General features: G+C 44.6%; 1 protein-coding gene across 3 annotated transcripts in view; it reads right to left on the minus strand.

Annotated features, from left to right (window-relative positions):
* Nucleotides 1–1,683: 1,683 nt before the first annotated feature.
* MYO16 (myosin XVI) overlaps nucleotides 1,684–26,580 on the minus strand; it is a 481,948-nt gene continuing 457,051 nt past the window's right edge. For all 3 annotated transcript variants that reach the window (XM_045081327.1, XM_045081326.1, XM_045081325.1), the window contains exon 35: nucleotides 1,684–2,941. In XM_045081327.1, the coding sequence (XP_044937262.1) occupies nucleotides 2,714–2,941 (228 nt within the window). In that variant the 3' untranslated portion in view covers nucleotides 1,684–2,713. The remainder of the gene's footprint in view (nucleotides 2,942–26,580) is intronic.

A 26,580-nucleotide genomic window follows, 5' to 3' on the forward strand; every position in this document is an offset into this window, starting at 1 on the left:
ATTTTGTTGACAGTGTCGTAATCATTAGAGAACCATGCCGGGAGTACCTTTAATACATACACACAGAATCAGACTTTATCTCTTATTATTATGACTCTTAATATTGTTTCTATTGTCGTGGCTATTCATGCTTTCCAGTCCGCTGCCTGTCCCGTCACATCGGAACAGGCACGACGACACGGTTCTAGTTAACACACGCCTGAATGTGGGCTAGATACCCTCACAGGGTTTGTTCTCTGCCTCTGCAAGGTCAACAAACATTAGATGGGACAAAGGGATTCCTAGACTCAGCCCATCTAAATTCTCCCAGATGCCCGTGATACCTCTAGCAGGTGACAGACAGGTCAGCCTACACCTACACGTGCCCAAAACTGTGACCAGGTTAACAGAACAGGGGATGGTGTCCTTCAGACCCACCCGTGTTGGGGACAGCCCACTCTGCCTAAGCTCTCCAGGAAAGTGTTACCTCCCATTTTCACGCAACACTGTATCCCCCAAGAGTCATTTAGTTTGAAGATTTTTAAAGATATATTTTGATATAATGAGCAGAACATTTCTGCCTATCAAGTTAATGGGACATGGGCTTTGGAACCATAAAGATGAGGGTTTATGATCTGATAGCCTACTTAAGGCTTTAATTCTAGGATGAGTAGGTAGATGGTCATTCCCAGGGAGGTCTGTGTTAGGAATGATGTGTGCAAAGCGCCTGCAGGGTCATAGCCAGTGTTCAGTGCACAATGGAAACAAATTCTCAGAAGGTACAATGCTGGAACAGTTTGCTTTTCACCCTGGTCCAAATAAATACACTGTGTCTGTTGGAGGCGGGCGGAGATCAGTTGAGACTTATGGTCCACGATCATTAGGCAGCCACAGTGTGCAAGGCCAGCCATGTAGGAAGCCATGTAGGTCAAGGAAAGCCGGCTTCTTCCATTGCTGGTGGCTGGTGCGGGAGTCAGGCGTCGGGGAGAGGGCCGGGAGCGGCAGGGTGTGGCGAGAAGCGGGAGGTGACCCGGAAGGCCTCCCTGTCAGACGGCATCAGTAATGTTGTCGCTGACCCTGTATTTACTGTGCCTTTCCATGTTCACAGTTTTCATGCTTTAACAGCCCTCCCCATCGCCTGCATATAATAGATATTGCCAACCACTCTGGAGCCCACACTCAAGCACCCCCTTCATGGGCGGTCCCTCTTCAGCCAGTGACCCTGCCCCCATCCCACGGCCCAGGGCCAAGTACCAGACAACCAGGGACAGCCTCCCACCCGGAGCCCCTGAAATTATTCAAACTCACCAATTCTAGGCCTGCAAACCCTGCCTCCCCATCCTTACCAAGCACATGGCAATCTAGGCTTGGGCCCCTGGGTTCCCTGGCCCGATGCCCCCTGGCTGACCCAGACCTTCTTCCCTGGCACCTTAAGAAACTACCTTTTTAAGGGAAATCATCTGTGGACCTGGCAGCCTTTTATTTCTAAATAACAAACACATTATTCTCAACACTGACATTTGCCTGCATGGCCGTTATACCTGAATATTCATAAAACCTTTATTTTAAAATAGACCCTTAGTGCCCAAAGCCTGCAGGGGGCTGCTAGCGCAGAGGAAGGCAGGCCGCGGGGACAGGATGGCTTCAATGCCCCTGCTCTTCGGCCAGGGACACAGCAACAACCCCAAATAAACACCACCGCCGAAGACTGTAGCTGCACCGTTTATTGGGACGTGGTACGAACACGGCGTTCCAAGCAGCGAGGGCAGTCGGGGGGCGCCGCTGAAGGCATCCCGACCGCCGCAGAAGCACACGGATAAACGGGCGGTTCTGTTACGGGAGGGCTGAGGACTGGAGCAGGGGAGCCAGTGGCACAGCTCCAAGGGGACCGCGACCCTGGGAGGCGGCGTCACAGCCCGGTGCAGTGGGTCCCCGCGAGCGAGCTCCTTTGGACTGGGCAGACCTCCGGGGTGACCCTGTCACGCGGCCAGCTGCGGCCCGGGAGCGCCCCGTGCTCCACTGAGCTCCCGCGGCCGAGGGTGACGCGGGGACAGGAGAAGTCCGGCAGGAGCTGGCCGTGCGCGTCCGCAGAGTCGCGGCCCCGGGGGGACGGGCCTCCCCAGGCGGCCCCGCGGAACCCCGGGACCCAGTCCGCGCGCACAGGCTTGATGCGGGCTAAAGCAATGACACGGTCTCGAGGGGGTTAGGTCCTTCAGGTTTAAAAAAGGTGCGGGAGGAGAGAAAATTGTAGACACGCGTTTTCACACTTGTGTTTGAAGGGAGCACCAACTGCGAAGAGTTAGAAAACGGGTCAGAACCCGGACCATCACCATCAGGTTCGTAATGGCCAAACAACACGACCGACGAAGACACCAGGCGTCCGTCGTGGAGGGTATGCTGGGGGCGAGCGGCTGAGGGGCCAGGAGCATCGGGGACCCCGACCCCAGAGCCGGAGCGCGACCCTCGACGGCCCCGCCCGGTCCCGCTGGCGCTGCCCCGCGCTTGTCCAGCGCCTGCTCCACCGGGGGGGCTGCGGGCCGAGAAACGGAGCGCGTACCCCGCACGGGCGAGAAGGAACACGCACTCGCGCACACGCACACACACACACACACAGGCACACGGGCGCACACGCACACGCGCCGAGTCCGGCCTCCGTCCGGGGTCCGGGCCACTCGTGTAGACGCGTGCCAGGGGCCCCGGCCGGGAAGCGGCGGGCCCTTGAGCGCGCGGCCGCTCACAGCCCGGAGTCCCACAGCTCGGAGGGCAGCCGGCCGCAGGACGCGCCCTCGGGCTTCTTCACCAGCGTGCGCTTCTTGCAGGGAGGGGGGGGAGGCGCCCTGGGCTCCGGGGGGTGCAGGAGGCGCTGCCAGTCTTCCCGCCCCTCGCACAGCTTCCGCCTCCAGTCCAGGAGCTCCTGCAGGGCCGCGCTTTCGTTCTCGGAGAGCCGCAGCTGCTGGATGACCTGCGGGGGGAAGAGGGGAGACTTGGAGCAGCAGGTGCTGTGATGGCCAGAGGCAGCGGGAGGGCCCCCCGGGGCTGCTCTCGCCGGCTTCCCAGCCTCCAGGCGCTGCTGCCTCGGGAAACCGCCCCCACCCCGGGGCTGGAAAGGGCCAGGGGCAGGCGGCCCACAGAACAGAGCAGGGAGGACCGGGACACTGGCTGAGGAGAGAAACATCCAGGGAGTTCCAGGAGCGGGCCCTTCGCCCTCTATTGCAGTACACCTTCTTAGAACATCCCATTCCTCCCCCTCATCACAACCGAGAGGCTGTGTGTCATAGAGCTTTTTGGGTTTCTCGAGGTTCTCCCGATTCTAGGGCCCCCCCCATCTAGGCAGTACTAGTCCACATCTGTTCAGGGAGCACGAGTCTACTCCTGACTACGAGGCATCAGCCCAGGGATGGGGCTGCTCGAGAGAGCCCATCCACGGTCAGTGTTAACAGGGAACGGCGTGGATACAGACACCGTCTCCAGGACCAAAGTGAGGTCAAGGACAGCCCACCCTGCAGCAGGGAACGAGTTATAGGTCCTCGAAAACACTTGCAACCTCACCGGGGCCTCAGCACACGCTCTAGGTTGCAGCGGCAAATCAGAGCCGTGATCTGAACCAGCAGCGGGTGCTTGCTGTCCTTGGACGCAGACAGACAGAACTTGATGGACCTTTGCAGGACAGCATCACAGTGTGATTGCATGGGCTTCTTCCTGTCGCTTCCCAAGGACACGGTTGCTCTGGGCATCCTCAAGTGAGTGTGCAGACATCACAGCGGGGATACCGGGGAGAATTCAGAAGAAACTAGACGTCCCAGCCCACTTCCAAAGGCCCTCCTGCTTCGTGGTCGTGCAGCTCCCAGCCTCCCAGCAAAACGAACGAGAGTGAAAGAAAGCGGGCTAGAGCTGAAGACCAGCGTCCCTTTGCCACGCTCCCTTTCTCCTCTCCCTCCGTGGGACTGAGTGGAACCCGTGTGCCTCCTCTGCGATTGTGTTTTAGCGCCTCTACTGCCCCGTGAACACCTGGCTGTTACTATCAGCTGCCATCTCGTTCACTCTGTGGATTCCGAGCTCTTGTATATCCATAGTCCTTGGCCCACGTTCAGCACATAAAGCAATCTGCGGATAAGACTCTCACGGGATTTATTATGAGAGAGTATATAATTGATGGAAGAATATTTTTACCATCTGAACTGATTTTCCCCCCAGCTTCCTTGAGGTATTGTTTTTGTTAAGTAACCTAACTTTACGCTGATCTAATTAGAAACAAAACAGGAAAACTTCCCACCTGCATAGGGTTTTTAAGGTCATGTCAGGTTACGGCTCCCATTGTAAAGATGAAAAAAAAAAAAAAGACAAATTACCCAAATCATATATTTAGAGCATCAGATAGCTCTGAGAACCAGAGAAACTGAAATTCTGAATCTTTCTGAACAGATAATGACCAGCTGTTTTCTTTTTCTTCCCCTCTCCTGGGACATTTGCCAATTCTGAGCTCTTCTGTAGGTCTAGAGAGCCCTTTCTAGAAGACAGAGAAACTGTACAACATGTTGCAGTTGTAAGAGACGAGAGACACAGATTGGGAATTTGCAGACCCTCAGATGATCACCGTTTTCCCCAAGAGATATTTGTTAAGTTCTCCAGCTGTATGTGGGAGTGGTGCTTTAGGCCAAAAGCTTACAAAAAACCAGAGTGAAATCCCTTGGGGTGTTTGAGGTGCTTCAGAAGAGGGTGAGATAGGGGGAGAGAAGAGCTTCAAGCGCCTGACCCGTCTCGTCTGGGAGACTTGCAGATTTTTGCACAGCCTGGAGAGGGGGCAAGACTTCTGAAATGCACGGCTGGAGCGCATCTGGGCTCTTCCAGAGGGAAGGAACAAAACCCCACAGGCCAAAGCTCAGGCGGGTGCTGCCTGCGGGCGAGAGGCAGAGCAGAGGCTGCTTCTGCACCGCGGCTCAATCCGGGATTGGACTGAGGCCTCCCGCCCGTGCTTTTGCCCCCTAATGTGATGGTGGCATCTCTCCCTCGTCGTGCGCAGCCTCGGCAGCATCTACAGTTTGTTGACCCACGACGCTTACTGCGTGATCAGAAATGGCATGCGGAGAGATAAGGAAGTTCACTAAAAATCAGAGCGTGAGGCAGATTCACCAGATGATCCTGATTTAGGGTTCGTCGATAGAGACTTTAAAATACCTGTGATGATGACATGCTTAAGAGAGAGGAAATGATGGACACACGGAAGACGCGGAACAGACACACATAAAAGGAATTCCAGAGGGAAGAGATACGCAAAGAATGTGACAGGGCAGTCCTCAAAGAGATAAGTTTCCTGAACTTCCAAAGGGCATCAATCCACACACCCAAGAGGCTCAGCGAAACCACACAAAAGGCAAACACACAGGCCCCCACCAGCAGTGAGAAAGCACAAGGTAGATCCTCTTAAAACAAAGACAAAGGAAAAAGCTTTAAAATCTACAGGAAAGAGACACATTCCCTTCAGAGGGACAACAATGAGAGGGAAAGCGGACTTCTAAGCAGAAGACAGAAAATAATGAGTTAAAGTACTGGAAGAAACTAATTCAGCCTAAAACTCTACTCTCAATCAAAATAACCCTCAAAAGGTAAGATAGAGATACCTTTAGACAATAAAAGGGGAAAATTTGCCATCAGAAGTCTCTCATTTTTTTTAAGGAGAAGGAAAATGACCCCAGGTGGAAAAAATTGAAACTTAGGAGAGAATCAAGTTTTTAAATTTCTTAATTCTTAATTAAGTTTCTAAATTCATGGACACCAGAATTAAATCCAAGGGTAAACAGAAGCTAGCTGTTGGGACACCTTATGGACCATAAATTATCTGTAGAACCGGAATGCACACCAAGGACGACCTGGGAAAGCCAGGAGGGGTTGCGGGGAGGTTCGAGGCGGTAGGCTTCTAGCAGCATTAGGGAAATGGTCAGGGTAACAAAAGTCCCTTAAGAGGCAGTAAGTAGAAAATGCACGCTTTCTTCTCTAGTCAAACTGTAGAACACGCAGGGAGAGAACATGTAATGACATGTTAAGTTACATACAGGAAATGTGAAATAATAAATATTCCATCAATCTAAAAGAGAACAAGAAAGATACAGAAGTCCCATGAAAATGGAGGCAGCTCTAACAAGACAGAGTAAAGCATAAAAACTGGACCAGCAGCATGCACATCTCCGCCCAGCAGCTGGCCTTGCTTTTCCATGGCCGGATGCACAGACTGTGTTTCTGTTCATGCCGGGGCACCGGAGAGCCACACAGCTCTGTCCCCACGCCAGCCCCAGAGCACATCCATTCTGGGTCTCCTCTCAATCCCAGACTCTCTTCCACAGCCCTTCATAATGACCAAAACCGTGCATGAGGTGGGCCTCCGCCAAGCCGTTCCTAACAGGAACGCACTTCCAGATAGAGCCACTCTGCGGCTGCTGATCTGACGGCGGCTGGAGAGGAGGCTTTTGATGGAAAATGTCCCAAATCCCCTGAGCTACTGCTTCAATGTTTGGGGGGGGGGGAATGCTCTCTTTCCTTTCAAAGCTTCTCAGTGTTTACTAAAAATATCTGAATTCCCAAGTACACTGTAAAAGGTGAGACTTATATACCCAATCCACTAGAAAGCATTTTCTTAATGAGGCTATTGATGTCTTGAATAATGTAGTAAGTAAAGAAGAACCCCATCTTCCAATCAACAACCAGGCGCTTTCCATGCTTCCTTGATAAGTAGAAACGTGACTGATGTTTGCAATAATCAACGAGTGCTCAGAATAAACCCTTCATTGAGAGATCCCACGGAACTTTATTGTCTATTATGGAGATTAATAGGTGTTGAGCAAAATCTAATAGGTACCTAAGGGTAGTTGCCAGAATGGTCTAAATGAGATGGTAACATACTAACATTATTGATTTTCTTTTAAAGAAAGAAAAACAAAGAATTTTCACAGGTTATTCCTTAAATGAGAGTTAAAATTTTGTGTAAGGATACATCATAGGTCACTACTTGCAACATAAAGAAGTTCAGAGGGGATTTTAAAATTATGATCCGAGAGACGATGATTAGATAAGAAGATAAGAACGGTGTGCCCCGAACGATGTTTAATCTGCTCTATTTGGATTTATTGAATTTATTAGACCGTGAGTCACAAAAATCACATCTGTCAAAAGCCGTAAAAGGGCTTTAGTATTTTAGAATAGCAAACAATGGCAACTATGGATATTATTTAAACGAAGGTCAAGTAACATACAAGCACTACAAAGTGTGCACAATGTTACCCAGCGCTCCGCAAACATCACCATCAGTGTTTCTGCATTCTGTAAGGTTCCTGACCTGTGGGAAATAACAAAAACCCTCACAGCTTCCTCTACCACTATTTCATGCTTCATGATAAATTACGTATGATCATTAAGAAGGCAAGAATGACTTTGAAACAAAAATTTTGGTTTGGAAAATAGACTCGTGACTACTGACGACGCACATCCGGTCAGCGGAGGGGAGGTGGGTGGGGGATGGAGGAAACAGGACGGGGACTTGACAGGGTGAAAAAAAATTTTTTAAATTAAGTTTTGGTGTTGAAAGGGAGCCATTTCTTTTCAGAAAGAGAGGGAGTGATGCTGGGGGTCAAGGGTAGAGCTGGAAATGGGCGCCTTCTTACCCCTCACCCCCCCGCCCCATTTATCCTGATTTCTTCATCGGCTACAGGTGTCCTACTGGGATCTTGTAACTTGAAGCTTGTTTACCTTGCTTCAAAGATCTATCTCCACCCCGTGTCCCTGCAGAGAGCTCGCCACTTAATTATTTTCTTTGTGGGCGTGTTTTATAGTACAGTGTTTGGACACAAAATCATCATCTTTCAGAACCAAAAAGCAAGTGTTAACGACTGGAGATGTAAAAATTGTCCCCTACCTATGATCCCTTGGCTGTCCACGCTGTCCCATCTTTGTGCTCCATGAATGTGACAAATATCTTGCCTTTAAAGGAACTCCGAAGCAAGCCAAACACACAGCTGTCTTCACTTGTTGCACACAGCATAGCAACGGGGAAGATGTCGTTTAAAAATCTCCCCTCTCCCGATCCACGTGGGAAACGGGGCTTGCAGAGGAGGGTGTGGAGAAGCTCCACAGAGGAGGTTTGCTCTGAATGTTGAAAAAGGAGGCTGCCACCATTGCAAAAGGGGAAAGAAGAGGTGAGAAGAAGCGTTTCATAGGACTCCAGGTACACAAGCCAAGAGGGACACGGGACTTCATCCTCTCCCAAAGCATCCCTGGCCCACGAGCGCCCCAGGGCTCGCTCGAGGAGACGCAGCGTTGGTCTAAAACCCAGTTCCTGGCAACTGGGGCGCGGGCCAGAATCCTGCATGTGCCAACAAGCCCGTCAGCTTCCTCATCTGTGAGGTGAGCTGGCAGGAACAGTCCACCTCAACAAAACGCGGGACGGTTTACAGGAGGAATGTGCGCGGGCCACTTAACAGCGCGCCTTAAAGAAGCAGCCAGTGCCCTATAAATGCAGGGTCTTACGGTTTTGTCATTGTTTGCTCTTGGACTTGAGAAAAACCCTAAACATTGCTGAATTATGATTATCCTGATGAGTCGAACAGATAACATTACATGAGAACACTTCTCACAATTTGGGGCCCTCTGTAACATAACATAGTCTCTTCCTTATCAACAAGGAAATCTCACATACTGAGCAACCCACTGGATTTATTCTATACACATAAATATATATACACACACATAAATTTATATTTATATATTATTAAATATATATTTAATAAAATAATATATATTATTTTATTAATCATAAAATAAAATACATTTATATGTCATTAAATATAAATATATTATTTTACATTATATATTATAATAATATAATAATATATTATTTTATATTATATATATATTTATATATATATAAATTTAAAACTAAAGAAAGTTATACGCGAAGAAATGAAAGGTCCAGAGTTTCTCCAAATTTCAGGAGTAAGATAAACAGATTTTAGTGAATAGTAAATAGCTATTTGTATATGTTATTTTGGGGGTCCTCGCATTCTTGGATAATTTAGTATTTAGTGCGTTTTTCTTTACAAAATAGTTTTTCAAAAGCACTATAATCATTAAGCTAGTGCTCAGCAAGACTTTACTCTCCGACTTCGTATTTTATTTACAAGCGGACGACACAGGGAATATTGCTGATATCGCTGCAGATCAATGAGGCAACAGTGGATGGTTTCATAAGCAAATGAGGCATCCTCCTCTGAGAAAGAGCTGAGCCGGACCGCAGCCTGGGCGAGGTGGGCAGTTGCCCCGCAGTTCAAGCCGAGAGAAGCGGCAGAAGCTTGAGGTCCCCAAGGGCTCAGGGTGGTAGACACGGACCCACGTTCTTGGCATCTGAGTCTGACCACCTTCACTTTGTCATCCGTCATTTCATTTCAGCTGAACAAAATCACACCTAGCACGAACATTGTAAACGACAATTTTTTGCTTCTGTCGGTTTTTGTCATGTTGAGTTTGTAAGTTTGCTTTGGTTTTACAGCTGTAATGACAGGTGAAAGTCTACAGAGATCTTATGGAACCGTGTGTGTCTTACTATTATAATAACTTAAGAAACGTTCAGGGTTAAGGGGAATCTTGCTTCTATTTAAAAAGGGCCACATAGGGGCGGCTGGGTGGCTCAGTCAGTTAAGCGTCTGCCTTCTGCTAATTCATGGTCCAGGACCCTGGGAACGGCCCCCATGTTGGGGCTCCCTGCTCAGCGGGGAGTCTGCTTCTCTCTGACCCTCTGCTCTCTCACTCAACTGAATAAATAATATCTTTAAAATAAAATTTAAAAGAGGTCACATAAGATACGTAAGTAGGAAAATGTGGATCCATGTGGGTAGAAGTCTCTGGAGGTAGAATGTGTTTCTTGCTCAGACCAGGGATGTCCTTTCGAGTCCAAAGTGAGTAAATTAATCTCTACCCAGCACCGGGTGCCCAGGGCCCTTGGAGAGCTGAAACAGAGGTCGTGTACGAATGCCCAGCGACATGCTTGGGAGAAGGGAGAAAGTTGATCACAGTCGTCAGTGAGAGAAAGAACTCACTGTTGAAAATTTAAGCCAGCAGGCCTTGATTCGGGCCGCCAGGACTGCAGCTTGGGAGAAGGGTTCAGGCAGAAACCTGACTCCCGTGCTCCGAGGAGACAGGACAGAGTAATAACGGTGAAGGTCACGAGTGCCCTTCTCAGTTAGGTCCTCCATTTACAACAGGGATTAAGACTGGCTTAACTGGGGTTGGTTGGGTTCATTGACACGTTAGGGTTATAGAAACTTTTGGAAGCTGGTTTCTCTTGAAGTGAAGAAAGGAAAGGACCTGTCCTGGGGTCCTGATGAGGAAGGACTCAGGTGCGGGCAGAGGGTTTGCAGCAGGCGACAAGTCTGGGCTCCTCCCGGGGGGGACGTGCATAAATTCCTCCTCCCTGATGGCCTCCGGAGGCTATTTTTAAAAAGACTCTTTTAACTGGGTTTGCTTGCTGTGTATTGAAATCTCCTCTTACACAGTGTATTAGATTTCTGGTTTCATTTTTCAAAAAGTAAATTTTGGGGCCTGGGCACCTCACCGCCATCCAGGACAGGGGAGGAAAGGGAGAGAGATCCTTCAAGGAAGGCCAGATGGACCCTGAGCACGTTCTTACACTTGGGAGGCAGTTCTCCTGTCACGGATTCAGATATGGTTCTTGCAAACACCATAAAACTCTGGGAACTCACTCAAAATGTTCTGTTGCCCTGAAATCAATCAGGTGTGGGTCCAGGCCCATTAGTTACTCTGAGTTCACACATGTCTTGATGGCTTTGAATGGCTAGTGAGCGGCCCCCAGAAAGACAGCGCGACCGCCACCCCAGCCTTCCAGGGGACCGACGCATGCAATGCGTCTGACACTCAAGTTTATCCCATGCAGTGGCCCAAATGTCTGTGTCCCCCCAAATTTGCATGTCAGAATCCTCACCCTCCGTGTGGTGTTGTTTGTGGTTGGAGCCTGAGGGAGGCAATTAAGTCATGAGGATGGACCCCCATGAATGGGATCCGTGGTTTTATTAAAGCTCTCGCAAAGCTGCCTCACACTTTCCACCCGGTAGGACACGGAGAGACATCCGTAAACCCGAAGGGCCCCTCCCCCGACCATACCGGCACCCCGATCTTGGACTTGTAGCCTCCAGAACCCCAAGAAAGACATATCTGTCGTTGATAAGCCACGCCGTCTGCGGCATTTCTTACAGAAGCCCAGACAGACTAAGACGTCCCATGCCCAGAATTATTATTTTTGGATGGCACGGGGGAAAAATGATACTATTGTATAACAGGTACAAACCCCAGGCTTCTAGAAAAGGGTGCAGACCATCTGTCAGCTTCAATGCCTTTGAAACCAATATCAGTGGAGAATCTAATAATATACCTGGAAATTATTCTGTGATTTTTATTTTTAAATTTGACATTCGAAACAAGTATGAAAGCTTCAAAGCTTAGGAGCCACTTGGTGATTTGGTATGGGAGAGCAGAAAGTCACGGTCCCCTGGGAGCTGGGACAACCAGACCCCTCCAAGGAGCTGACAGGCGGGAGGCCCTGCTCAGCCCCTCGAGGGCAGGCAGCGTCCCCGGGGTCCCCCCTATGTGTGCTGCACCGGGGGAGGGCACAGGGCACCTACCGAGCCGTCCTCAGCCGCCTGTCAGCTCAGACCCTCCAAGCCACAGCCTCGCGTCCCCCCTTCTGTTCTCAAGCGAAGATCACAGAAGGGGAAGCCACGCCCTCCACACTTGATAAACAGGTGCCTCCGAACACCCGGATTCAAGCTCCCAGCAGGTGTAAGCAGGCATGTCAATGACCGCGGTCCAGACACGCCCCGCGGGCTGGAGTACCCATCCCCCAACAACATCCCCTCCTTTCAGGGGGTCTTAACAAGAAGACTTCATCGATGCGGTAATCCCGAGAAAATAGGGCCACTTACAAACACTGGCTATTACCACCTCGACAACTCACTGTGGGTTTTCTTCCTTCCTTTCTTTCTTTTTTTAAAGGGTTTTGTTTGAGAAAATCTTGCTGTTTTGATACTTAGAAGTTCAAGACCTGAATCTTTGTGTCCATTTCCCCACCTGGACTTGGAAAGTTATTTTGTGCCTTCTCATGTCCAGAGGTATAGGCGGACATGAAGACAAGAATCTGATAAAGGAACGTAAAAACAGAGCTCCTCAAAGTTCTACATCTCAAGGGGGACACTTCTCATTAGTTTGCTCACATTCCGGGTCAAAATCCACGGAATCTTTCACAACCCGGAGGGAAACCCAATGTGATGTGAAGGCTTCATGAGGTTATTATATGTCTTCTTATTAATTTTCAATAGTTTTCTATGGTGTCATTAATAGAGTTCTATGAGATGAACTAATTAAAAAATGAGGTATAAATTTCTTTACTTCCTGTGGATATGCATTTCTGTGAATAATATTAATACATGTAAATTAATAATTTGCTGCTGATTTTTTACCCTAAGTCTTTCCCTTCCAAGATAAAAATAGACTTTGTTAAATAATTCATATGTAAAATCATGTTGCTGTTCATTTGTCACAGAGTTGATTTTTCTATTGACTAATCACCCAAAGGTGAAAAGAGGCATTTACTGACATTTATGGAAATTAGAAGAAGGAATCTTCTTGGCTGACTGAATGGTGAACATTAGTGTTTCAAATGCAAATCCCATTTCTACTTGATGCTAACAAGATGTTGGAGGGGGAAAAAAAAAAAACGTTAAAAAGTGAAATCCGAAAATCACAGTTTGTAAAGCCAAAGTCTGTCTCAATAGATCCTAGAGAAGTGGTATAGAGTAACATGTGATTCAAAAAAATCTTTGATTAAAGATTTGTATATTTTCATACTTCTAAAAAATCTTAAGAAAATGATCTGAATGTGAAAGCAGAATTTCTGGTTTAGGCAAAGAGAGCTGATCCTTTTTAATTTGGAAATAGCTATTTATACAGAGACTCAATGAAGTTCATCTTATTATTTTGTTTCTCTTGTTGCCATTTTGTTTCCTTCATCACCAAAAGGTTCGAAAAAGGGACAAATATCGCTTCAAAGGCACTTTACAAATCCTCTTGTAAGCAAGAGTAGCTACCTCTGAATAGCAGGCAGTGAAGAGGAGGAGAAAGGATTTTAGCTTTTCACCTTGTCTGTACACTTTGATTTCTTAAAAAAGATAGTGACTGTTCTTAACTTTCATAAGTAATATGATATTGGAATGCATTTAATATCATTTAAAGGGACATTTATTTGCATTTTGTGGCTGATTTTAGGTTAATAGCTTTGAATAAAAATGGACTCTGATGAGTGAATGTATATTTCTTCCTATTAATGGAAAGTTATAAAATAGAAATTTATGATTGTATTATACATCATGCAATGTAATTAATTTGTGGCACTCTGGGTTATGGATTTTGTATGAGTTCTGGTCTTTTACCTCAATTCACTTAAGAAAACATGACAGTATCAGTAAAAGTGACTAGAGTATAACAAAATTGATAACATATATTTAGGGTGTGTTTATAATAATGACGTATTATAGTAATGGAGGTCAAATCCATGGAATATATAGAAAAACATAAATCTACTATATTGGAAATACAGAAAGTAATAGCATTATGATTTCTTCTAAAACATTTTTCTCGGGATTTTATAGGGGACTCAGTGCAAACAGCAGAAGGTATTATTGAGGACAATTAATCTACTAGATTTTCTGTCTCCAAAGAAAAGATCTATTCGCATAATCTGTGTGTTTGAAAATCTTCAATGCGACCCCTTTGCCTGGTCTAAGCAAGCAAGCCTACACACTTCAGGAGGTTACAGAAAGTCCTGTATTTTCTGGCCACGCTGATTAGTCCAATGTCCTTACCGTACGTCCTCACAGTCTCTCTGTCCGTCCCACCAGACAGAGCCACACCTAGAATTCTAGAATTCGCTTTCTTTCTGCAGCAGTCCTGGTTCGTACGCTCACACACAGAGTGCTCTGAGGTCTCTGAGGGCCTATTTCTAACCTCATCTTCATGATACTGTTTTATATTCTTCAAGCATTTTCACACGTGACTATTCTAGTACTTTCTCATAATCATGTGAAGCAATAAGCAGGCTTTGTAGTATTAGCCTCATTTCACAGGTGCTGAAATTCATCTTTAAAGCCCAAGCTCACTTGGCTAGTAAGTGGTGTAGTCAGAACACAAATTCGAGTACACCAAGTTCAGTCAACCTTCCAGGGTACTAGTCAATGACTTTGGCCTCCAAGAAGCCTTCCTGGTGCGTCGATCAGGGAATGCGTGTTCCTTCCGTGACTGTAGAGTGGAAGGCCCTGTGACGCTTTCTACAGGACTGCGAGCCACACAGTATGACCTGCTTCCTCGAAGGGCTGCCATGCAAATTGAGCAACAAAACATAAAAACAGAAAGAGTTAGATGAATAGAGACGCTTAAACGTCACAGAACCACAAGCATGTCATGAGGGAACGCGGCATTAACCGACTAACAGTGTCTGCATAATCATTCTCATTGGAGTACAGAGGAGACACGACTCATTTCAAAGTGATATACTGGCCAAGAAATTTGTACTGGGATGGGGCATTTGATTTGGAGTGAAATGGTGCGTGGGATACAAAAAGAGGGAAGGCCATTTGGGTTGAGTTCTAAAGGGAATGGTGTTCATGGTAGTAAAGTATTCCACAGCTTTGGAGGACAGAGAGGTCGCAGAGGAGCCCTTTCCTCACTCGTTCAACGGGCCGGGACCCGCACTGCTGCGAAGGACACAGATTATCTGTTAATTTATTAATGTCTCATCATATTTTTTTTTTTCTGGGAACAACCACAATCTGTATGTTGTGGCATTAGATATAATGAAATAAGAAAGAGAGAGAAAAAAAAAAACACCCTAAGAAACTAGATGTTAATAAAATAATCTAATCCAAGGAGATTTTTAAAAAACAGCTCTAATTAGGAGAGGGACACAGTTTAGCAATTCCCTTGGCTGTGGAAGTTACAGCACTGGGGAGGGAATATTCTCTGTCCTCAACCTTGACTTTTCCCTCCAAAATTTAGTTACCCGTTGCCCGCATCAAAGTGAGAACTGGAGGCAAGAAAGGCGCTCCTTTACAATCATTAATGCAGCAAGAAGTTCCTAAAAGTGTGAAAACATTTCTCAGGGTGTCCAACTCGATATAGGGGATTAATTTTGTCCTTGAGGAAAATGAAGTCTATCGGTTTTGAGGAATTTCTGATAGACCACTTGTTAGGACTTATAAGCTTTGGTTCTATATATATTTAATTTCCCTTGTGCTGAAATTGTGAACAGTTAATTATAGTGAAAAGATTTATTTTATACAAAATAAAAGAAGGATTTATTTTCTGACCTAGTAGACCTCAAAGATAGGATTCTTTTCTGATGAATCAAATACTATTGTATTTATATTATTTATAATTATTTATAATTAATACATTCATAATGTATCTATATATAGATATTTATATTATATGATATTATATAAAGGTATATAAATTATATAATGATTATTATAATTATTAATAATTTAAATATATTTATATATTTATATAAATATATGTAATTGTATATTTTTTTAATTTTCAATTTTTTTTTGAAGAACTTTTTTTTTTAAGATTTTTTATTTATTTGTTAGAGAGAGAGAGAGAGAGAGAAAGCAAGCACAGGCAGACAGAGCGGCAGGCAGAGTCAGAAGGAGAAGCAGGCTCCCTGCTGAGCAAGGAGCCCAATGTGGGACTCGATCCCAGGCTGCTGGGATCATGACCTGAGCCGAAGGCAGCTGCTTAACCCACTGAGCCACCCAGGCGCCCCATGTAATTGTATATTTATATTGTATATACAATTATATATAAATATACAATTTATAAATATACATATTATACAATTATATATATAAATACACAATTATATATATTTATATATATAGATACACACCACTGATCACTACTTTGTATTACTTTGTATTACAATGTCTAATAAGTGATATTCTAATGATGGTATCATTAGCAGGTACGATTTTTGATCTCTTAAATAATTTTTACTACAAAACGGAAGCTAAACTTAGATAACGAAGTACTGAGAGCAGTCATGCTTCGCCGCACACGTGCAACACTAAACTAAGTAAATGAGAGGCTATTAGTTAGCTCCACCATGGGCAGACCATAAGCAGCACTGGCCTGTGAGGAAAGAAGTACGTCGTTGGGATGAAGGATGAAACGGGTGTTTCTGGTCAGGGGTGGCCTTCCGTGTTGTCCTGAGTGTGCTTTGCTCCTTCTGGGATCTTGTACCGAGCTTTTAGATGGGGAAGGACATGGAGCACTAGGCAAAAGGGGGGTTTGTAGGGGCCAAGCTTGGAAGTGGATCAGCTCACTACGGTTCACGCTCCCCTGAGTTGGTGTCCATGACAGGTCTGCTCTGCACCATGAGGGAATCTGGGAAACTCGGGCAGCTCTGTGTCTCAGGAGAAATGGGTCTGATGGGCACAGTGGCAGTCACTATGACTCTGAGGTCCATTACAGTGTCTTTGAGACATAGTCATGGCAAATCCCGCAGGTACAAATGCTAGACAACATAGACAAAGGGAAAACATAGCAGGAAGGGTTGGGAAGGAGAAGAGACAAGGTTTTGCCAAAGTAGGCAACACATGAGAGCAAATCTTTTTAATCAAGAGTTCTTTCCAAAAATAGATAATAAAAGTCACCTGGACGTGCATAAAGTTAATTTAAATCCACTTGGGATTCAGAAATCCAGGCTTTGATGCCATTGAGCTCATGAAATGTCTTCCCGATACCACAGCTCAGCTTGTTCTAGAGCCTATTTCTGACGGAGTCAGGAATACAAAATGACAGTTTCAAATAATAATGTAACCAGAGAGATCAGAAAAGAATCCTGTCTTCGAGGTCGACTAAGGTCAGAAAATAAACCCCTCTTTTATTTTGAATAAAATAAATCTTTTCACCCTAATTAACCGCTCACAATTTCAGCACAAGGCAAAAGTATCCATTCCTTCCAGAATTGTGCATTCACACATGTCGCGTCAGTGTCCAGAGCTCCACAGCTAACTAGGCAGGGAATACGCAGCCTGGCTTCCCGGGGGCCTCGCTCCCAGTTCCCTTATCTGGAGCAAAATTAGAGCTCTGTTCATCTATATTTCCACTCACAGAAAAGGCAAACAATTACCTTCACTTATATTCTGAGCAGACCAGAATTTCCAACCCTGGTAAATGGTTTCGTAAAAAGAACTGTACATTCATAATTCGTATTTTACATTTAGCCTCCCGCTATCATTTATAATGTAAAAGCCTCCCTTTTCTAGGATTAACGCTTAGAATGAATGTTAACTACAACTTCTCTTCATCTAAACATCTAGTAATTCATGGAGTTGGTGCTCCATTGGCCACACTGGCCACCTTGCAACGCAGGTGTGCAGCTGTCTCAGGGTCTTCACTGTTCCCCCAACTGAGGCATTCTCCCTGACATCAGCATGGCTCATTCCCTGACTTCCTTCCTCTGTCTTTGCTCAATGAAGCTTCTGCTGACCCTCTTTCTTAAAGTCGCTACTCAACCCAATCTCCCTCTACATCCACTCTGGTCACTCCCAGGTCTGCTTATCCTGATTACTTTTCTTAATGTATTTTATTTCCTTTTAGTATATTATGCACTATTTAAATATTTTTTATTGTTTGCTTTTCAAAGTTAGAATTTAAGTCCCATGAGGGCAAGGATGTTGGTTTTGTAGACCAAGGTGCCTAGATCTGTGCCTGGCACAAGTTGGTCCACACGGAATATTTGTTGAATGAATGAATGAATGAACCTCTGAAAATTCAATTCTGTGCAATTCAGTTTCTTAGAATTCAAAATATTATGCTATTAATGCTTTAAGTTGTTTTATATAATTGTATGGAGTTGTAGACATTAAAAGTGTACTGTTTTATATATAAAACATAAAAGCCCACTGTTTTTTTTTTTTTCTTTTACAGGCAATATAAGGGATGTTCAGAGTCTCTCTTGTTGTATGTGACTTTCACAAATCATGCCAACTTTAGAACATAATCACCAAATAAAATGTGACTTTAATATCCTCTAACCAGTAATGCAACTGCCTATGATTTTGTTTGCCAAGTTTATTGGTACATTTTTAACATGAGACGGAATTTAAATATTTGAACAAATTTAGGAAATATCCTACCAGTTTGCTTCTCTTAATTCATCTGAAGCCACTACCAGATGACAATTACACAGAGTTGGCAATTTATTGAGTGCTTGTGTTTGGAATGCAAAACTGATTATGATGCATTCAATGCATTCTCTGTATGCTCAAAAGTCTGCAGGGTATACACACATGCACGTAATTATAATACAGGAAAATGGTTATATAAAAGGATATATGAATTCTAGAATTACAGAAACCAATTTATAGAGGCAAATAACTACTTTGATGAGAAGCGATGCTCAAGGAAGGCCAACAAGAAGAAAGTAACATTAAAGAAAAACCTAGAAGGTTACAGATAAATGCAGAGAATAGTCCATTTCAGGCAATGTTCTCAGCATTGGAGGTTAGTTGGAAGTATGGTCCTATGTTATAAAAGGCATGGGGCAATTGTTATTGGAGCAGAGAAATGTCAAACTGTATTGTAAATTTACACTATTCTCACAAATAAAGTACAGGTAGTATGAACTCCTAAATGTAAAAAACAAAAACAAAAACAAACCCTCAACAAACAAATAACCCCAAACCCTAAACTTTGAAATATAGAGAGATAGATTTTTATGACAGCAAGGTAAGAGAGATTTTTTCTTTGACTTTTTGAAAAGAAAGTTTTTTTTTTTAAAACAGTACAAAAAAGCATAACCTATAAAGATGAGGGTTAATTTGACTACATTAACATTATAAATTTCTGTGGGATAAATACATCAGCTGGGCCACAGTGAAGTTAACTCCACAGCAGCCCATCACTCTCAGTAATTATGACTAAACTTTGGACAAAATGCACATCTATCTGTGGACCAGAAAGGTAAACAAAAACATGTGAATTGTGGGGGGAATCAGAACTTGGAGAATAAAGGCAGAAGAAAAAGACACTCAGATTAAGGAAAACTAGGAGCATTCTTCGATCAGCTGTGAATGACCTGCTCAAGGAAACAGTAGAAGGAAACTCAGAACTTTAGGAGTGAAGGAGAGCTGTAGAAATGGTAAGTACTGGGATAATAAAAAGGAGATTTTTCTCCCCTGAAGTTGTCTCATGCATGCATAACATTTCAAGGCAAAAGTGACAGCATTGCCTGGGAGGAGATATTCAATGTATGTGGGTGTACTGTACGGGACAACGATAAAATAGATGTAACATATGGCACAACTATAAAGAATGTAGATGTAACACATTTGCGACTGTAGATGCAATGTGTGTGGTGACTATAAAGTAAAGGTCAGTAAAGGAACAATATATGGTTGACTGCAAATAGACTGAAAGTTAGGTGTGTATACATTACAACTGCTAATCCGCTATGAAAAAAATACATATGAAGAAACACCGTTGAACTACCGAAAGAGAAATTAAAACAGAGTCCTAACAAAATACTCAAATAATCCCAAAGAAAGCACCATTGGGAAATAGATGAACAAAAATGGTGGAGAAAAAGAGCATGAGAGAAAACGGACAGACCTAAAGCCAATCACATTAATAATTACACTAAATGTAAATGGTCAGAACACACCAACTAAAATACAAAGACCATCAGACTGGATAAAAATAAACATGATTCATCCATTTTTTTTCTATAAAAATCATGAGTTAAACATGGAGACATAATTGGGTTAAAAGTAAAGAGACAGATTTTCTTTGGGATGAGGAGGGAATGAAAACACTCTAAAATAAGATTGTGGTAAGAGCTGCACAACCCTGAGGACATACTAAGGAATCCTGAATTGTATTATTTTAAAGGTGTGGATTGTATGATATGTGAATTATATCTTTAAAAAGTTGTCTAAAAAAATTAAAGGGATGGAAAAAACACACCAACAGAATGATGAAGTGGCTATATTAACTTCAGACAAAGTAGACTTCCGAAGAAGGAATATCAGCAGAAAGAAAAAAGAAAAAAAAGCATAATGGTAAATAAATATAGTCATCAAGAAGATGTAGTAATCTTAATGGATCACACATCTAACAACAGAACTTACAAAGATGTGAGGTAAAAACTGTGAAACTGGAAGTAAGAGGAGACAAAATCTCAATTATAGCTGGAGACTAGATGCTGTTCTTTCAGAATTCAATAAAAGAAGTGGACAGAAAATCAGCCAAGATAGAGAAGCACTCAATAACACTGTCAGGCAACCTGACCCAATAGACATTTCCAGATCACTATCTGACAATAGCAGACTACACCTTCTTCTCAAGTGCACGTGGAAATCCCACAAAGATATCCTGAGCCATAAAGTAATTCCTGATAAATTGGAGAGAACTGAAATTATACAAAGCATATTATCAGATCATAATGCAATTAAACCAGAAATAAAAAGCAAAAAGATATCTGGAATGCCCCTAAATATTTGGAAGGTAAAAACAGTAGTCAAAGAGGAAGTCCTACAGGAAAGCAGAAAACATTTTGAATTGATTGAAAATAAAAGCAAAACGTATCAGAATGTTCCAAATGCAGGTAATATAGTGAGGGGTGGAAATTTATTGCATTAAATACTATTAGGCAAAAAGGAAGGCATCAAATCAATGATCTAAGCTTGCTATTTAAGAAACTTAGAAATAGAACAAATAAACCCAGAGCAAGCAGCAAGCAAAAGGAAGAAAATACCAAAGAGCACAGAAACCAATGAAACAGAAAAATAATAAGAGTATCTCAATACAATCAAAAGTTATTTTTAAAAGATCAATAGAGTTGACAAACTTGGGGTTGGACTAAGAAGAAAACACTATAAGCCAAGTGTTAGCCATACCTGCAACTGACAAGGAATATCATCCAGGATATGTAAAGAGTTCCTGCAAATCATCAAGAAACTCATGCAAACCAGTTCAGAAATAAGAAAAGGATGTCTTCAGACTACCAGGTCTGACCTGGTACGGTCAGAACATATGAAAACACTGCACAGCAACCAGGGAAATGCAAAACAAAATCATAATAAGATCTGTTTTACAGTTAATCACATTGGTTAAAAAAAAAAAAGATTCATTAAACCAAGAGATTACCAAAACAGAAATGTGAAATATTCCCTTTTAGAGCTGTATTACTCAGTACAACAGTTTTGGAGAATAATTAGCAGAAACTTCCATGTTGAAAATGTGTATCTCCTGAAATGCAGCAGAAAACTTTGGATATTTGTCCCTACTGACGAGTTAGAGGCATACTCCATGATTTTCACTGTAGCATTGTTTCTAACAGTCATCATTTGGAAACTTGGCTTTGATCAAGTTTCCACTCCCCTTGGTCAAACTGCAGATCTGTTTTTCTTAAGAAATGTCATGGATATATATATGTGAAACCTGATTCTGAGAAAAGTTGAGAGTGGAAGAGGCATGTTTACACCTAAAAAGTGAGTAATACAACTTTTGTTTGAAGGTGTTGCAAAAGAGCTTCTGGAGACACCAGTGAGAATCCGTGCTAATGACCTGATTAGATTCCTGTGGTAAATGTTTGGGTGGGAAAGTCCGTGCTGCCATATTGTCCCTGGGCACTCAGCGTCATTTCCCAGCATCTCCCAAGGAGTCCGCTGGACTGGGTTTCTCAGGACCCTGAGAGATACCTCTGACCACCTTGTGAAAATCTGGAGGAAGACGATGGGGCTGCCAGGGACACAGTTATTCTCTGGGGCCAGGGGTGGTAGCAGGGGGAGGCCTGCCCTGCCCTGCCCTTCCCCAGGCGGTGGTGCATTCCTTTGGCCTCGTCTCTTGCAATAGACTTGCTCCCTGCTGAGTCCGCGGAGGGAACTTGAAGGCAAGGAGAGTGTGTCCGCTGTCAGCTCCCTTCCTCTGGCCTCCGCGGGACACCCCACCGTCAGGCCCTTCCATTTAACCCGGAGCTAACCCAGAATAAAACAGCAAAGGAAAGCAACTTGTGTCAAAGTGGGGGACAAACACCTCGACCAGTAGAACAGCAAGACAGCCTGTGGGGTGATCTGCTCAGAGGGATACACCATTTTAAAAGCAGGCCAAGCAACCGTTCTGAGCTACGGGCACGATGTAATTTACCGCGACATCCCTATCAGTAAAGGCGCAAACAGGCTTGGAGGGCTGTTCACTAACTTCAGGACAGGGGTGGGGGATTAGGAACTGGGTCATACAGTTCCTGAAAACTCATGGTCCCTAAAATATCTGATGCCAGAGCAAATATGGGGAAATATTCAGATTTACTGAAGTTGGGTGTTTTGCTCTTGCTGTGCTTCTTTCCCCAAAGTTTATGGTATTCAGCCACAAAATATTCTGAAAACCACATACTTGCCCCATTTTGACCAAATCCCAGATGAGTGTGGGTTGGGGGAGGGGCTGCCCCGTGTCATCTCCCGCATATTTTAGATAGCATCTACTATGTTAGAATAAGAACTGAGGTTCAGAATACTGACTCAGTGGGGGGGGAGGGGGAATACCAAGATAAAATGGCAAACATGGTTTTTAAGCACTTGTTATACTGTAGGGCAGGCTTGTCAGGTTATATAGATTTTCTTGAATCAATCTGAAAACTACTCGCTCCTTTCTCTAGCCCCAAGTTCAATAACAGTTATGGGGTTCATACTCCGTGCTTGGTTTTTCTTTTCCTTTCTTTAATTTTCAAAATTAAACTTTTTAATGAACTGAACACAGAAATTCTTGAGTTAAATGGAGTTTGCCCTTAACCACGTCCTCTCCGTTCCTTCACGGTCTCCCGGGTGCACTCGTGTGGGCTCGCGGCAGCTTCCCCACCCGGAAGGTGAGCGAGCCGACGTATCACAAGACCTTTCCATTTCTCATTCTCCTAATATTTCTTAAAATTGAATGATCTCTTCATTGGCGATAGTCAACATGTTCCTTAGAAAAATACTGTGCATTTGAATACATTTTGGATCTATGTATGGTGCAATCTTATGAGGGAAAGATATAAAATATAAGACCTGGTTTTGTTTTTTTTATTTTCCAAGTTTCTACGCATCTAGCTCTGATCGCTCTCTTCTCTGTTGAAAATGCTGCTGTTCAACTCATACCATCAAATTAATTTACTGCCTTCATTTCTCGCATGTAATATGGAAGTCACGAGGGGTGCATACTGATTCCCCCAAACCTCTGCTGCCTGGAAGGGCTTTCTGTCCATGCTAGATCGGCTTCTGTTCGTAGCTTACAATGAAATACATACATGTTTCCTTTTGAAGTGCTTACCTAATTTTTAATTCCTACCATGTGCTTTAGAATGAGCCCTTAATGACTAAACTAAATGTGTCTACGTTTGGTTATTTTTCCTAGCACACTGTTTCTTTTCCCTGCCAGGACACATTTCAGGCAGTCCACGTGACAGATACAATGGATATGCCAGCCAGGAAGGCGCTGGCTTGATTTAGAGCCCCGCAACATTTCTTTTTGCTGATATGTGACGTTACCGAAGGGTTTCTTGGATAGTTCAGTAAAACAAAACGCATAACAATTTGTCTGTTGATTGCGGATCAATTGTGCATTGATTATGGTACGGCTTTCTTCGGTGGCTGTGTCGGGAGGGGGCTGCCTATTTGTTAAGCTCTTGGGGGCTAGACTGCCGCTGTTTTATCAGAGAGCCTCTGGGGTTTCTGACAAGGAGTATTTGGATATGGCAGATATTAATAATAAGTTCTTATGCTCTTTAAAAAATTATAACACAAAGTTCGGTAAGGAATACCATACATGCCCCCAATGAAAATCAAAGATCCCAAACCACGCAGTATCGCGGCAGAGAGCGAACACCTGAGAGGAGTAAAGCGACGCGAAGTACCAGTTGGAAAAGCAAAAAGGCAGACGTAAAAACGAGTAACGGGTGCGTGCTGGGGAACGAATAATGGGTGCGTGCTGGAGCACGAATAAGGGGTGCGCTGTGAATCGTGTAAGACTGATGAATCACACCCTGTGCCCCTGAAACAAATAATACACTGTGCGTTAGTAATAATAAAAAGGAAATCTACGGGCTAAAATCCATAGACTCCCAAGATCTTCCATATAAACAAATAAACAAACAAAACCCAGTAAGGTATGTTCAGACCACGGGAGGAAAGGGCTCGTGCAGCGCAGCCCAGAGCGCCGAGCAGAGGCAGAGCCGCCACTTCAGGCTGAGGGCAAGAACCGGCATTTCATTCTCTCCATCCCTCCTTGGACCCTCCTGCCTTGGCCCCCGCCCGCCGCAGGCTTCACACGTTTGCTCTATTTATAACCCGCGGGGATCCTGGGTCAGGTTTCCCGGCCGCCTGCGGATGGCAAGCCCAGCAAAAAACGCCGAGTCACCCCGGGCTGGAAGGTGTTCTCAGCGTTTCACTCCCTGCCGGTCCCTCCGGCCGGGCTACTGCGCAGGGGTCTCACGGCGCTAAGTGGCACGCACTTTTTGTAAAAAGCTGATCACATCTCCCCAAACAGCAAGTGGATAAATGGCATATGATTTTTACAAACACTGTCTAATTTCAAACCCAACCTGAAGTGACGTTTACAGTCTATGAGATTCCAGAGCTGAGTGGTGGAAAGGTCCGCCAAGTCCCCCGTGCCGCGCCCCCACGGCAGAGCCCGCACATCGGATGGCCTGGTATCGCCCACTCACTGCTGGGTGTCCCCGCGCCGAGGGCCCGGCAAGGTCGTGACTGCTGTTCTGCTCACAGCAAGGACCTGGCAAGCTTTCCCTAGGAGGAGCGCGCCAGGAACTCAGCCACGTTCAAGACGGGCGCACGTCCCAGCTTTCACGCTTTTCAAATATTTCAAGTGAATTTTATTTTTACTACTTTAAAAAATATATATTTTATTTATTTATTTATTTTTTTCAGAGAAAGCGAAAGAGCACAAGCAGGGGAGCAACAGGCAGAGGGAGAAGCAGGCTCCCTGCAGGGCGCCTGATGCAGGACTGGATCCCAGCACCCTGGGATCATTGAGCCAAAGGCAGATGCTTAACCCACTGAACCACCCAGGCACCCCTATTTTTACTACTTTTATGTAAGGTCGTTCTGTGTTACAGATTTGTAAAACCTGTATAACGGAATAGGACATTAACTGCATTGTCTCTACGCCACGCCTCGAGGAAAGCAACAACTAATATTTATTAAGGAGCGACCTTCATCAGAAAAAGCTTAAATCTCTATCAGTGTCGGTCAAAATTCCTATTTGCAAGCAACAAAACCTCCGGACGCCTGAACAGGTGGAGTATTGGAAGGTGACGGAAAGGCATGGATGGAGAAGGAATGGCGTGGCAAAGAGGGGGCGGCACCGAGGCGGGTTCAGGGGCTGGCTGAGGTCCTATGCCTTCTAACACCTGTCACAGAAGGGAGCCACCTCCGCCACGTGTCACCCCCTCGCGACATCTACTCTTCTCGTGCTTCCCATCACATGTCTCTCACTCCATAATCCAACAGACCGACGGAGCCCAGCTCACCGGTTTCTGTCTTACTCTCAAGGGATGGAAGGAGGGTGAGTCTCTCCCCTTGTATTTTCATTGTGAGAGAACTTAACACGTGACGGACAGCTGAAACGCCGAGTCACAGATGTCTGCCACAGCTACTTCGATTTTTGTTTTGGCCAACAATTCAAATTTTATGAAAAAGTTAGATGACTCTTCCATTCTTGTTAATGGGTTTTGCTAAGTTCATTCTCAGAAATAGGACATAGGATCTTGGTGTCCACTCCAAGCATACACTGAATTTTCGCCATGATCTTTGGCAAGTTACCAAATCGATTTCCTGTTTTCTCTATGTATGATAACACCTGTGCATTTTGTCTTTCTTAAAGAGATTTCACTAAAATCACGGATGATGCTAATTAGACTATAGACGTCCGCAACGAGCAATTCTATTTGTAGTCAACATTTAATTTTACCACTATCTACCCAGTCAGTCCGGGACTGACTTTATAGAATTCTTACCTAGTTGCATCAGTAGAAAATCTAAACGAAGATAAGTCTATAGGTGTCCACGTTTCCTGTAGAAATGCCACATGAGATGTAAGTCCTAGCGCTTCTCTGCAAAGACAAACGTGTCCTCCCATGAGGACGCGTGCACTTTTGCCGGGAAGGCAACGAGCCTGGTTTCCTGCTTCCTTGAAAAAAGGCACCACAAGGCAACTGAAGGCAGAGAGTTTGCCCCTGAGCCAAGCGCCCCCACTGACCACGAGGAATGGCAACTTATTCCCGAGGCTCTTTCTCATCTCTCTTTGCTTCTTAGCCCAATCCACAAAAGAGATGCCCACCTTATGCACTTTCTTGCAAAATCACCCTTCTCTCTACGAACCTCATGGCAGCGGGAGCCCTGGATAGGGCTGACCGCTGTGCTCTAAGGCGCAGAAATCAGTCTTATGATAATAAAAACCAAACCCGCGTTCATTACAAGTAGGTGCCCTCCGGGAACG

The sequence above is a fragment of the Mustela putorius genome, unplaced genomic scaffold (genome assembly GCF_011764305.1).
Source record: "Mustela putorius furo isolate JIRA1106 unplaced genomic scaffold, ASM1176430v1.1 tig00000551_pilon_pilon_pilon, whole genome shotgun sequence".
In the NCBI taxonomy this organism is placed as follows: domain Eukaryota; kingdom Metazoa; phylum Chordata; class Mammalia; order Carnivora; family Mustelidae; genus Mustela; species Mustela putorius.